Source organism: Micropterus salmoides, unplaced genomic scaffold, assembly GCF_014851395.1.
Source record: "Micropterus salmoides isolate LMB-PRFRI ecotype aquatic unplaced genomic scaffold, ASM1485139v1 Ms_hic_scaffold_12, whole genome shotgun sequence".
In the NCBI taxonomy this organism is placed as follows: domain Eukaryota; kingdom Metazoa; phylum Chordata; class Actinopteri; order Centrarchiformes; family Centrarchidae; genus Micropterus; species Micropterus salmoides.
The window spans coordinates 6,772,090-6,785,102 of record NW_024040263.1 but is presented as its reverse complement, the minus strand read 5'-3'; the positions used below and the strand labels follow the sequence as shown (position 1 = coordinate 6,785,102).

The following is a 13,013-nucleotide window of genomic DNA, read 5'->3' as shown; positions in this document are numbered from 1 at the left end:
CTCTTCCAGAGCCACAGAAGACATCATGAAACTGTTTTCACAGGCTGAGTAGTACTAAACATGACTTGTGAAATTGTGGTGACATGTAAAATCAGTGGAATGCCTCTTTAAATACACTTAATTCGATTATATAATCAACTCTAAACTTTGCTGGGAGCCTGTGTTAAGAGTCTAAGGCAGGTGTAATGTGCTCTCACATGGCCACAGTAGAGTCTGTAGCCTGTCAATATTTTTTTTGGTGGAGAAAAGTGGGAGAAGGCTGTTGCAATAATCAAGGCGTGAAAAGCATGTAAGATGGTCTCTGTTTTTCTCAAATTTGAAATAGGTCTTTCTATTGAAGTGATAAAAACATGATAGGACAAGCTTTTGGGTGTGATGCTCCAAGCATAAGTTACTACCAAGCAAGAGGCAGGCTTCATACACAAAAATTCAGTATTTTCTTAGGGGTTAGTTGTTGATTATGAAAATAGTGATGTTTAGTCAGCACAGTCTGACCAGCCAGACAGCAGTGACGATGCAGACATTGTGAGGTGACAGACAGAACTGCTGTCTGGAAATCTAATGAGAAGGGAAGTGAAAAGGAGGAAAAAATGGGGTGAGAGACTTATTTCTCATTTGTATTCATTGGTTTGCATGGATTGTCCGTCGTTGCTCCCTCAGACTTTCCGCTGGTATGAATTCCATCAGACACACAGAGCTCAGAGAGGAAAGCAGAGCCGACTCATCAGTGGATTTAAAGCAGGAGACATAAAATCTGAAACAGAGGGTGTACTGTGACAGAAACACGTATCCGACAGATGTAGCACACTTTAAACCTGCTGTTTTGTATATCATGTTCTGTCATTTTTAAACTGGTTTGATGACTTTCTTTTTAACAGTTACGCAGAAACAGAGAAGTGCATGGAAGTTTTATATACATAAGACACCATATTCAACATGAGAGAGTCTACAGCCATGCTAGCAGCTGTGTGAGGCTGTATTTAGTGGTGCCTTGAGCTGAACGTCATCATGCTAACATGCTCATGATGACCACACTAAGATGCTGATGTTTAGCAGATGAAATGTTTACCATGTTCTTCATCATAGTTTAGTGTGTTAGTGTGCATAAAAATGCTAATTAGCAGCAAGTACAGATAAAGTTTAGCTTTTAGGTGTTAGCTTATAAACTAAAGTAAAAATCTGACCTCATGACGGTGCTAGATGGAAAGTCAAATATCATCCTGGTGGGAACATCACTGAATGTATCTAAGTTCATGGCAATCCATCCAATAGATGTTGAAATATTTCACTCAAAACCATAAATTTCAACCTCATGGTAACAGTGTTAAGGAAAAGTCACTGGTTCAGAAAGTCAGTAGAATTCATTTTCTGAGAACCATGAGTGTCTGTGCAACATTTCGTGGCAATCCTACTAATAGTTGTTGAGATATTTCAGTGTGGAACAAAGTGGTGCACTGGGCAACCATAAAAAAAACTGCTATCCTAAGAGACACTCTGCCAGCATGGCTATAAATCATCATATTTTTATCAAGAGATTTTATTTACTGAAATTGCTTCATCATCAAAACAACAATATTACAGCCTTATATGAAATAATTACAAAAGGCATTCCTTGAAATGAATATCTTTTGGTATACTGCATTTTCATATTTACAGTGCAAGATACTGCGGAATACTGACTGACACGTTTAGAAAGTTGCACTCACATTTAGATCAGTGTTATGACTGCTTAGATTCATCAAAACTGGAAAAGAACATCTGAACAGCATCCGTAGATATAGTATTTAGTCAGAGAGTTATTATCTATGGTGAGATGAAAATCTTATCAGTAGCAGCTTTTAGAAAGCTGTTTCAGCAACGGGCAATAATTTATCAAAAGACTTGAACAATGCAACTGATTTCACACTTAGAGATTTCAGTTTCTGAATAAAAAACACTTTCTCTGTAAGTCCTAACCAGCTTTGCACAGGCATGAAAAGAAGCGGCATACTCTGTCATGCATGCCAACAATCTTCAACAGGATATTTACCCATTAAAACCTGCAGCTGGAGGAAGCATAGTGTAACACAACTAAGGAGGTTTAAGTTGAAGAGAAGCCACCACCAGCAGAAACTACGAGCAGCCATATCTGTAGTCTTATGCACTTTAAGATGACCACATACTCTTTAACAGCTGCAGCATAGTGTTTTTTTAGGTTTAAACTTAATACTTTCACTCTGGCTGATTAATTGAGAACGGGAAATACTTTTGAGTATTTATCTGGTATAACTGTTTTCTGCTGATAGTTCAACAATACATATCAAAACAGGCAAAGTATGACAGAAACAATACACAAAAGGCACAACTCTGATCACTTTCGGAACAAAGGAGCCACTATTTAACAAGTCCAATTGATGCACATTGCTATCCATTGAAGACTTCTTTTACTGTAAAAATCAAAATAATATTTATAAGTGTTGTGCAATGTTGTTTCCTGGCAGTCAGATTAGGTCCCGTGGCCACAAATATTCCTGGATTATTGTAGAAAGGTCAGACCATCCAAGTGGGCATCAGTACATTGTTGACTGTGTGTCCTTGCATACCAAGAGAGCGTCCTTGTTAACCTGTAGTATAGAAATCATGGGAGAGAGACAGACAGAGAGAGAGAGAGAGAGAGAAAGAGCGAGGTCATTCCTCTATGATCTCTCAACTCCGGTGACAAGAGTTGTGATGAAGATATTTTTTGTATTTTGTAATATGTAATTCAAACCACAGCCTCCATGCTATTTCTTTGCTGGATTTTCATAAATACAGTAGTATAGTATACATTTAACATAATTAAATAAGAATAAACATGTAAATATCCTAAGAAAAATACACAGTACACATGATGAATGCAAACTTCCCTGCATTACTCAAAATATACATATTACACTGCAATGTAGTACAAAACTGGCTAAAAGCAGAGAAATAACACAACATATTAACAGGCATCTCTGAAGCTGAAACTTCACTCTTCAACAGCAAATGATAAGCAAACTAGCAATTACAACAATGAAGCATTTTGCCGAACTCTCACTCACTCGCACTTGATGCACTTCACATCAGAGACTATAGTTTGAACAATGAGAGTCTAACTGTAACCTATAACTGTTAGAGGTACGTATGTCCTTAATATCCAAAGAGAGTCTATCTAATGTGTGGTGGACTATTTTGGGTAAAAGGTCTAATCTGGGTTTAATTCTGATCGGTCCAAATTTTGTGCAGTATGAAGCAGAGGTCAGGTTAGGGGAGAGAGATAACAGAACATCCGGGAGATAGAGTCACCGCTACCGCTTTTCACAGAAGTCCATTCACTTCACAATTACTGACTTTACAGTTCATCCATTGATTTACTACTGTCGTCATCAGCCTCCACACAAATAAAAGGGTGTTGGTCACACAGCATCAAGGATGACCCACAATGGGACTGACGTGGACAAACTCCAACAACAAAACTAACCATGACACAACCTACACTTTCACTTGTGAAGCTGTAAGCTGAAAAATACACTCTACTCAGCAACGTCCCAAACACAAATCATCTGCAATATACTATGCGTGACTGTGGTTTTTAATCATTTCTAGCAGAACTTTAAAATTAAACTTCGTCGTGTGTTGTGTGTGTATTTGTTGTTGCTACAAGCTTTTATTTAAATTAATATTCCGATAAGTGAATAATCCCGTTTTGTGCGATTTCCACTCAATTTTCTAAAAGGCAAGTGTCCAGAAGATGAACATAGAAATTCCTCCTGCCTTCCTGTGGATATAGGTTTTTGTGATACTAGTCGGCTAAATGCTTAAAGCTGCACTAATCAGCATTTTTCAAAAAGTCAGAAGGTTCACTCATCGTAACAAACCGACAGAGAATTATTATCTGTTTCCCTTTAGCTCTATGGAGATTATTAGCATCTTTTAGCTCATTGTTTTGGTTTTCTGGCCCACAACTTGGTTCACTCTCTCTGCTCTTCTCAACCTTGTATCCAGCTGCAGCAGATAACGAAGCTTGGATAAATCCACACTACCTACTCAACACCAAACTGCAAACAAACAAAGTTACTAACACCTTGCTGGATGTGTAAATAAACAACAGTTTGCTAACATGTTCACCACAACAACGCTCAGTTTAATGTGTGTTATTTGCTAGCTTTTGACTTAATATCATCTCATATAGTGTTGGAAGTTTGCAGTACAGAGCCATTTTGTTTATTTTCTTCATTTTTTTCTAAACTGAGGTTCAACTTCATCCATTGCAAAGCAATTGGTAGGTTTCAAAACTTGCTTTTAAGCAGCTACAACAACATTGTATATGTTTTCTGTCTTTAATTTGAACCAGAGTTACTGTGGAATTTCACAGGTCTGACAAAGAGGGTACAGCTGCTTCAGTATGAGGGCATAACATTGTGCAACCACAGCAGCAGCAACATTACATTAACTTCTGTTTTGAGTTCTATTGTGTAACCTAACGTGCACAGAGCGCCTCCGTGCTGAATGAAAGAACCCTCTAACCCTTGCACAGCTTTGGAAATAAAATCCTGAGAAAAAGCAGTGTGTAAGGGATGTTGGTCAACAGTTCGCAGAGTGGACCTTGACCTCGCCTTCCCAGCCCTTCTAGTAAGGACACTATTCCGGGGTTAAGTTGCGCCACACTTCCATGCATGCCTATTGTAATCACTAACAGATGGTAGAAGTGTTTGTGCTTTCAAGCAGTACTGTGTGTAATGACTAAAGGGTCACAGTTCATCAGTCACAGCTATACTGAAACCAGCTGGTGCATCACAACAAACAGAGGCTCGCAGAAGAAAGTAAAACCTCTTATAAACCAAGTGGATCTGTGTTGTCCTAATGCCTCAATGTGTACCCTTAGGCAAATAGATGTTTTTATTTTGAGTGTTTTCACAGTGAGATAGTTCATTAGGTTCCATTCACACCTGCAGGAACATTGCTTAATAATTAATTGCTCATGCTGTGACACATTGCTACTGGCTGTGTCACAGTGATGATGATTTAGTTGTCAGCATTGCCAAACGAACTCTCAAGGTTCTCAGAAGAACAAGAGGGAAAATATTAACTAAGAGTAAAGCTAACATATCCTCTTGCACTTATTTTATGCATTTATTTAAAACAGCATTTTAGAGTTGAGTATTATTACTAAAATGTTATGAGACTCTCTGGTCATAAGGGATAAATTACATGAAACTGAATAAAATCTGTAGTAAAGTAAAGTATGCTCACTATAAGTTTGTTTAGAGTCTTGCAGTAAACAAATAGATTACTTATTATTATAAACTCAGTAAACCCTCAATAATGTGATCACTCACATTATTGAGTGATCTATGTTTGCAACATAGAAATGTTGCAAACATATTTTCACAAGCAATAGTATTTACAAAAATTACAGAGAAAAACTGACAAGACAGTGACCTTGTGCTCTTCCTGCATGATCACCATGCAAAGAGGTCTTAACAATTAGAGCAACAGTGACCTCTGTTGGATAACTTCCCCCAATTAATCTAGAAATGTGTTTTTTCCCCTTTTAGATTTTTTATGTCTGGTTTTAATCTCAGAACAGACAGTCAGACACAAAGGATGTCATTTAGTAGTCAAATTAGAACAATATCTAACAGTTATAATAGACTTCACCTGTCACTGTTTCACTCCCCAACACACCATATCAGGAAAAGAAAATACATTTTAAATAAGATAACAGTGTAAACAATTACAAAATTAACTGTGAATGTCTGATGTGACATGCATTACGACTGACTGAATGTAGATACTATAGTCAGTGTTGCTGCATGTTTCAGCAGCTTTCCCATCCAGACATATCCAACTTGCAGTTCTCGAAATGGGTAATGAATAGCTGCTAGGCTGTTTAAACATTTCACAGTGGAGCCTTTAGTGTGAATCTAACCTTCTTTTGACAGACCTTTGAGGCACATGTCCTGATATCATCTCATACTAAAGCTTTATTTAAAGATACCTACCATCCTTTTTCATCCACTTGTCCAACTCTTCCATTTCCAGCTCCAGCACAGAGGGCACGTCTTCTTCAAACATGGGCCTGGAAGGTACAAAGTGTTTACACACTCAAATAAGACACAAAAACCACAACAAAATCTACTCTCCAAATATCCTTGTTTGAGTACTGTGTGTAGGTATTCCTTTTAATGAAGCTGTTATGTGAGCATTACACCTAGCCGTTAGCTGTCTGAGGCTAATGTGTTGCTAATACCATAACAACACTTTTGTGCTGTTTATGTAGGCTACTCTTTACAACCAGTAATGCAGTTTACAGATTTTCAACAATTCTTAAATTATTCTGCAAAATATTCATACATTTGTACTATTCAACTTTTGAAGGTTACCACAGATCTTAATAACTCTGGCATACTGCAAAATGCAGAGAGATTAGCGATAGCCTTAATAAGCATTGTGTGAAGTGATTTGGCAAAGAGCTTGAATGAAATGGAACTTCATTTATTATGTAAAAGTCCTGCACTCCAGATTAAAGCCTTTATTGTAAGTGTTTGTAGCAAAATTACACATTGAGGGTACAAAGCAGTGGACAAATTAAAAATTTTACACGGTTGCCAGCAGTCCTTCAAATTATCAGCTGTAGAAAAAGAAATGTAAATTCTCACTGCTTACATTGGCACCTTCTCCGTACTGGACCCATCCAAATATGGATCCTCTTTTTGTAGCTCTATAAGAAGAGAACATGGTTCAGTGATCTTTATTATGATAAAATGGCAAATGGCATTAGAGTGATTAAGTACAGTCTATCTTTAACTTAAAAAGACCCCAAACCTAAATCAGTGGAGTTATTTTATAGTTATATTTATAACAAGCATTGAGAAGTAGCTGAGGTATTTTTATCAATACTGATTCAATCACATTAGAGACTTGCAGTCAGTTACCCTAAATTACAAAAATAATGTATTTCCCCATTTAATGCTCTTGGTATCTAGAATTTTAGCATTATTTGTTACCTTTCATGTCAAGCGAGATGCACTTTAATTTGATGTTTGGAAGTATAATACACATATCTCACTGTAGACATATGCCACTTTATTTTATTTTTGATAGAAAATAGTTCCAATTGCGTCTTTAAATGCTGTATACATGATTAACAAAATTACATACACCCCCAATGGAAATCTCTGCAGTTACACCCAGAACTGTCTACTGTGGCTAAGTGGGAAAATATGTTTTATTTTTATATTTTTGAAATGTTCCCTCTTGTGATGGACATACCTTGAGTTTTCACTTGAGTGTTCCACCTGCGGTTGATGAAAATACAGCAAACTATCATGCTGATGATTAAGACCACCAGCACTACAGGGATCAGGATGATGATGGGATTCAAACCCTCCTCATTTTCTGGTGTGGTGGTCGGACCTGTATCGGTGGGGGTCCCTGTTGGTTCTGAAGTGTCTGCAGAAGCAAGGCAACACTTATGAGTCATTCAGTAGACTTTAGATTTGTCACCGCTGCGGTGTTGTTTTTATCGTCCTGTTATAATGATTAATAGAAGTAATCTAAACAAAAATCAGTACTGTGCTGGTATTAGACAATGGTTGATATGACATACAGTCCCTTGTGTTCATGCGCCCCTGTCCTGAGCCAAGGTCTGGGGTATCTTCACCTGGAAACATGAGTAAAGGAAGTAATCAGATGATTTTACTGGAATGTTTCATTGAGTAGAGACTCATGTTTTTTTCTTCTCTCCACTTCGCTGTGCCAAGAAGTGATTGAAATTGCATTAGGATATAACATGCTGAACAACTGAACTGTAAATCATTTGTGAAACACTCTTCGGTAGACAGAAAGTTTATTGCTGTTGTGGACTTACTCTCCTCTGAATGTGTGGGGGTGACATCATGATCTACAAACGGAGAGAGCAGAGCGTCATCATGATGCCAACGTCTACAGTGAGCAATAGTCATGACTTTTGAATTGTTAATTCATTATACAGAGCCAAAAACACTCCATTAGAAATAATTTAATAAACTTTAATAAAGTTAAAGTATAAATGTTTTATAAGCAAAATATACCGTGAATAAAAAAAGTAAAAGTAGTAGTTCTGATATATTATTATATTTGACGTTGTTAGATTATTAACACTGACGCAAAAATGTGTATGAAGCATGTTTCTGTTGTAGATGTTTGAGGTGGAGCTTCTTTTAACAACTAATACAGTGTCCAGTGGTTCCCAACAAGGGGTCGAGCCCATTCAAGGGTCGTAGGATAAATCTTAATGGTCGTCAGATGATACAGGTGAGAGGAAAGAGAAATAAATCAACGTTGCTGCACACATTTGTATTATTTAAATTGTTGATATGAAACCCTCTGACAAATTTAGAGGGGAACAACTCATTGACATCTGAAATGTCACAAGGAGCCCCAAATATGCAATGCTTTTTTGTATAGAGTCACAAGCCAAAAAGACTGTAAACTACTGGTTTAATCTTAATCAATGTATTGTATTTTATAAGCTCATGTGTTTTTTTATGTAAAATCTTAATCTAAAAAGCAACTAGTAACTGTAAAAATAAATGTAGTGGAGTACCATGTACTAATAGTACTTTTACCTTCCCACCATTGCCAGTGTTCCCTGACCAAACCTACTCATGGTGGGTATTTCAGATATTTGATATATTTTAGTTTTTAACCAAATATATCAAACTGATCAATTCATCATTGTTAAAAAAGCGCTTAGCATAAAATATAAACTAAAATTCTAAAGGTTTCTTGATTTAAATCTGGAAATACCTGCTCAAAAGAATAATATCTAAGTATTATATATGTATAAGAATCTATCAAAGCATTATAACTTTTAGTGATTAACTTTTTAAATACTCAATGCTTCAAGCTGGGGGTAGGCAATTTTAGAGAAACTAGCAAGTGACAGCAGGATTCACACCCCCTCCAAAGCACTCTCTCCCAAAACACATTTTCATGTGTAATGAGTGCACCGGCAGAGTGCTTGCAGGTAGGTAGGTCTCTCAAAATTAAATGATTGTCCTGTGACAGCCACAGATACCGGATGTTTGTAATTTTTTGTGTCAGAGCGTTTTAATGATTGCTTATGGGATGTAGAGAGAATTTCAATATTTATAACAACAAATAAGATAGGATATTTACTTTATTTACTTTATTAACTCCCGTAGGGGAAATTTCGGTCGACAAAGCAGCACAAAGGAAAATAAAAGAACAGATGCAGTATTGTAGAAGTATTAACGCACTATTTAAACTATACAATCAACAGTAATTATTTACAACCATTCACAACCATATTAATGTCTGAAATATAATCAGAAAACCCGTCAGTTTGGTGGTGTTGTGGAGCCTGATGGCTGATGGCACAAATGAGCTTCCAAAGCGCTTTGAGGCTCGGGGCTGGATGAAATGCTTCTGAAATAAATTGCCTACACCAGCTTTAAGAAATATTTTACCCAGCACTATTAAACATTCAGTATCTCTGCACAAATTGTATTCCTGGCAGTTTGGATAAGTCTTTAAAACAGCATTTAGACTTTTATCTCGGGAAAATAGAATTTAGAGAAATCCTAAATGAACATTTAACAGGATAAATAAAATATGAAAAAAAACAACAAATAATTTACCGCAGAGGTTTTAGTGGGAATTCGTCTCATGACAGGAGGCTTTGTGCAGGCTTGTCAAGTTAAGCCACCGCAATCTTAGAAAAGCATTTCTCCTCGATTTGAAAACATGTTGAAACAAGAAAGGATCTTCCCCTGATACTGCTGTGTCATACAATTTGTCAGTGAACATTTATGTGTAGAAATCAAAACCAATATTGCTTGTGTTCCTACAGTAGTTCTACAGATGTCGTTTGCCAGAGTTAAGACAATGTTAATAAGCTGCCCCTTCCTGGAACAACGTACAAAACTACCTGAACTTTTCAGAGCTGGGCATCCTGGTAGCATTATGAATAAAAGACACACCCTATAAGTACAATATCCCCAACTAAGGACCTCTGTTACATGTCATACCCTCCCCATGTTTTCTGTCTATCTCTTTACACTCCTTCCCTATCAACCATCAAAAACAGAAAACACATTTTCAAACCAATTAAAATTGGAGATTTCAAGTCAGTTTCAAATGATCTGGACAATTGCAGTCTTGGTCAGTATTGTTTATATACTTTTATAGCACGTGTGTAAAGTTGTCTTGGCCTTTTGCATTGAATTTAATGTTGCAACAATTTCATGCTGCCCTTTTGACCAGGTCCCTTTTAAAATAGATATATTAACCTTCATTTGCTTAAATAAAGGAAAATTATCTTTATTTTATATATATATATTTTTTTAAATTGGAACAAAAAGGTCTAGCCCACACCAAGAAAAACAGCCTCCTTACAAAAGTATGTGAACATCTGTCCACAAACGTTTGGCCATGCGGTGTATTATGAGTGTAATATGAATGAATATCTGGGGTTTATTCATGTCTCACCTGAGTTTGTGGTCTCTGTTTCTGGGTCTTCAGTTTGGCATAACGCTGCAATTCAACACCTGTCATTACTTTATGTCAGGAAAAGGATCCAGTGAAACTTAAAGGAAAACATGTGACACATTTATAGTAAAAGTGGAACACACAATTTAATGAAGAGATTTAGCCAAATAAAATCTGCAGTGGACAATAACAACTGTCAAATCATATGATGCAGGAACTTGAGACTTCCTTGTACATGATTTCAAGCAGTTGCTACAAAATACAAACTGTTGCAAAATGCACCTATTAGACAACACGGAGTGGGTGGAGATATGAAAACATGTTGAGCAATTTGTTCCTGACAGAGCTTTGTCATTGTAAAAGATTTCACTTGGTAGGAAACGTTTCTCTTGCCGAAGAAAATATACTATATTAAACAAAAGAGGAATGTCAATGAGCAGTTTTTAAAATGCGTAAGTACGTTTGAACTGTACAATTTAAATTTCTGAAAAAGAGGGGATTGAAGTGAGACTCTCTGGGACACAAAATGTATACTGTATATGTATAGACTTGCTATCTGCAGTATCACATGTTTCATTACAAAAACAAAAGTTCGTAAAGGTTCACAGTATCAATAACACTCTTTACTTCCAGTCAAGAAGTTACTCTCGCAGCCACAAAATCAGAACGGAAGACTGAAGCACAAAAGAGAAATCAGGGAGGAGACAGGAGAGAGTTGAGAGTGCTGTTGCGTCTTAACCCAGAGAGTAAAGAAAACAAATCTTCCAATCCTACCTGTCCTAGTCACAGTGCTCAGCAGCAGCAGAAGCAGCAGCAGAGGAGTCTTCACCCGGGGGTCTCTCATGCTACCAGGCCAAGAAGCAGACATAGTGCCATTGTGTGCGCCCTTCCTTCTGTATTGTCACAGCATCACACTTCCTGATCTGACCTAACATGTTAAATGGAAGGGAGAAAAAACACACACACACACACACCCACAAACCCTCAGACTCACTCGGATATGATGCAATCAAGTACTTGTCACCACAAGTTTGACGGCTTCTCAGCTACAGTACAATCGCATTCCTACTGTTAGGTATGCAGCCCTACTGAGTAAGTGTAGAAGCTGAACAAACTTTAAGGAAGGAAAAAACTCTTTTGTATGAGTGCAGCTGGTCAGCTATTGCTTAAGAAAAGAGTGAACTGTGTTAGACTGCTGACTAAAATAACAACTAGGCTGAAATTTGCTGCATATTTGTTAGTTGAGCTGGTTCTTGATTCGAGTTGATGGCATGATCATAAGTCACTCTTTGTGGTAAAGTGCTGATCATGAATTCGAGGGTCATGCTGTTAGGATTGTCTACGGGCGAAGGCTGTTGGTCTAAAAGGACTCTACAGTCTTTTCTTCATCTAACAGCAGAAAAATAATGGTAGCAGGTTACCACATGATGGCCAAAACTGGCATTAAAACACAATTTATGCCCTTTCTCTGAATACTGGTTGTAAGTTCGCAGAAGCACACAGAAGGTTAGGCAATCTTTGATGATTCTTGAGTAAAATCAGGCTAAATGGTAAAGTGACCAAGGACACTATTTGCTCTGCGAGAACAACAAGAAACAAGTAACAAAGAACAGAAATAAATCATTTCTGGCTAAAATAAATATAGAACTTGGGTCGCCAGTTAGCTCACCTGGTACAGCCTGAGCCCCCTGTCATCCTCTCTCTCTCTCTCTCTCTTTCTCTCTCCCACATTTCCTGTCCCTATTAAGCTGTCCTTTAAAGAATAAAGGCAAAAAGACCCCAAAAATAAAATAAATTTAACTTCATCATCATCATACAGTAGCCTATGGATCTAAATCAAGTATCTAAAACAGTATCTAGCACCTCCGTGACACAGTAGTGCTTTGAGTTAATACTAACAACAACATGCCAACATTCTTGCAATGACAATGCTAACATGGTAATGTTTAACAGATATAATGTTTACCATGTTCACTGTCTTAGCATGGTGTTTTAGCATGTTAACATTTGCTAATAAGCACAAAACACAAAGTACAGCAGAGGCTGATAAGGATTTCATTAGTTTGGTCATGAACCAAAGTACTGGAAACATTTTGACTTGATGATGGCACCGGATGAAAAGTTAACAATCACCAAGGTTATTACAATTTAGGGAGGGACATGAATGTCTGAAGCAAATATCATGGCTATCCATCCAACAGTTAGACCAACAACCAACAGCCATACCTGGATTGAAGCTGCACGTGTGGCTAAAAATAATTGGATCACTTATATATATATAAAGTAACCTTTATAAGAGGATTATATTTTATGTTTAATAAATGATTTACCAATACTTAATGAATTAGCTCTAAGCCATTACTAAGGATATATTTTGAAATGAAAAGCTTACACACCTTTCTGACAACAGAATACCAGAGTATACGATTTCAGCACTCATTACATGACAACACATTAAAATGAAGACTGTAATGAATAAAGCCTTAAGGCCTTTGGCTCAGAGAAAACCAAGACGA

At 37.1% G+C, this 13,013-nt stretch overlaps 1 protein-coding gene across 1 annotated transcript; it reads right to left on the bottom strand.

Annotated features, from left to right (window-relative positions):
• Positions 1 to 1,519: 1,519 nt before the first annotated feature.
• Positions 1,520 to 11,449, bottom strand: tmem154 (transmembrane protein 154). Its single transcript, XM_038713104.1, has 8 exons — positions 11,272 to 11,449; positions 10,498 to 10,542; positions 7,874 to 7,906; positions 7,613 to 7,666; positions 7,276 to 7,455; positions 6,670 to 6,724; positions 6,006 to 6,082; positions 1,520 to 2,603 (listed from the first exon to the last, which is right to left on the bottom strand). The coding sequence occupies exons 1-8, from the start codon at positions 11,363 to 11,365 to the stop codon at positions 2,599 to 2,601; spliced, it is 543 nt and encodes a 180-aa protein (XP_038569032.1). The 5' UTR covers positions 11,366 to 11,449; the 3' UTR covers positions 1,520 to 2,598.
• Between the last annotated feature and the right edge of the window lie 1,564 nt (positions 11,450 to 13,013).

Excerpts from the sequence above, each read along its gene's own strand:
- tmem154 (XM_038713104.1), bottom strand. The coding sequence starts at position 11,365 with ATGTCTGCTTCTTGGCCTGGTAGCATGAGAGACCCCCGGGTGAAGACT. Across the intron at positions 7,456-7,612 it reads GCGCATGAACACAAGGGACT|ACACTTCAGAACCAACAGGG; the intron begins GTATGTCATATC and ends TTGCTTCTGCAG. Across the intron at positions 6,083-6,669 it reads AGTACGGAGAAGGTGCCAAT|GCCCATGTTTGAAGAAGACG; the intron begins GTAAGCAGTGAG and ends TGTACCTTCCAG.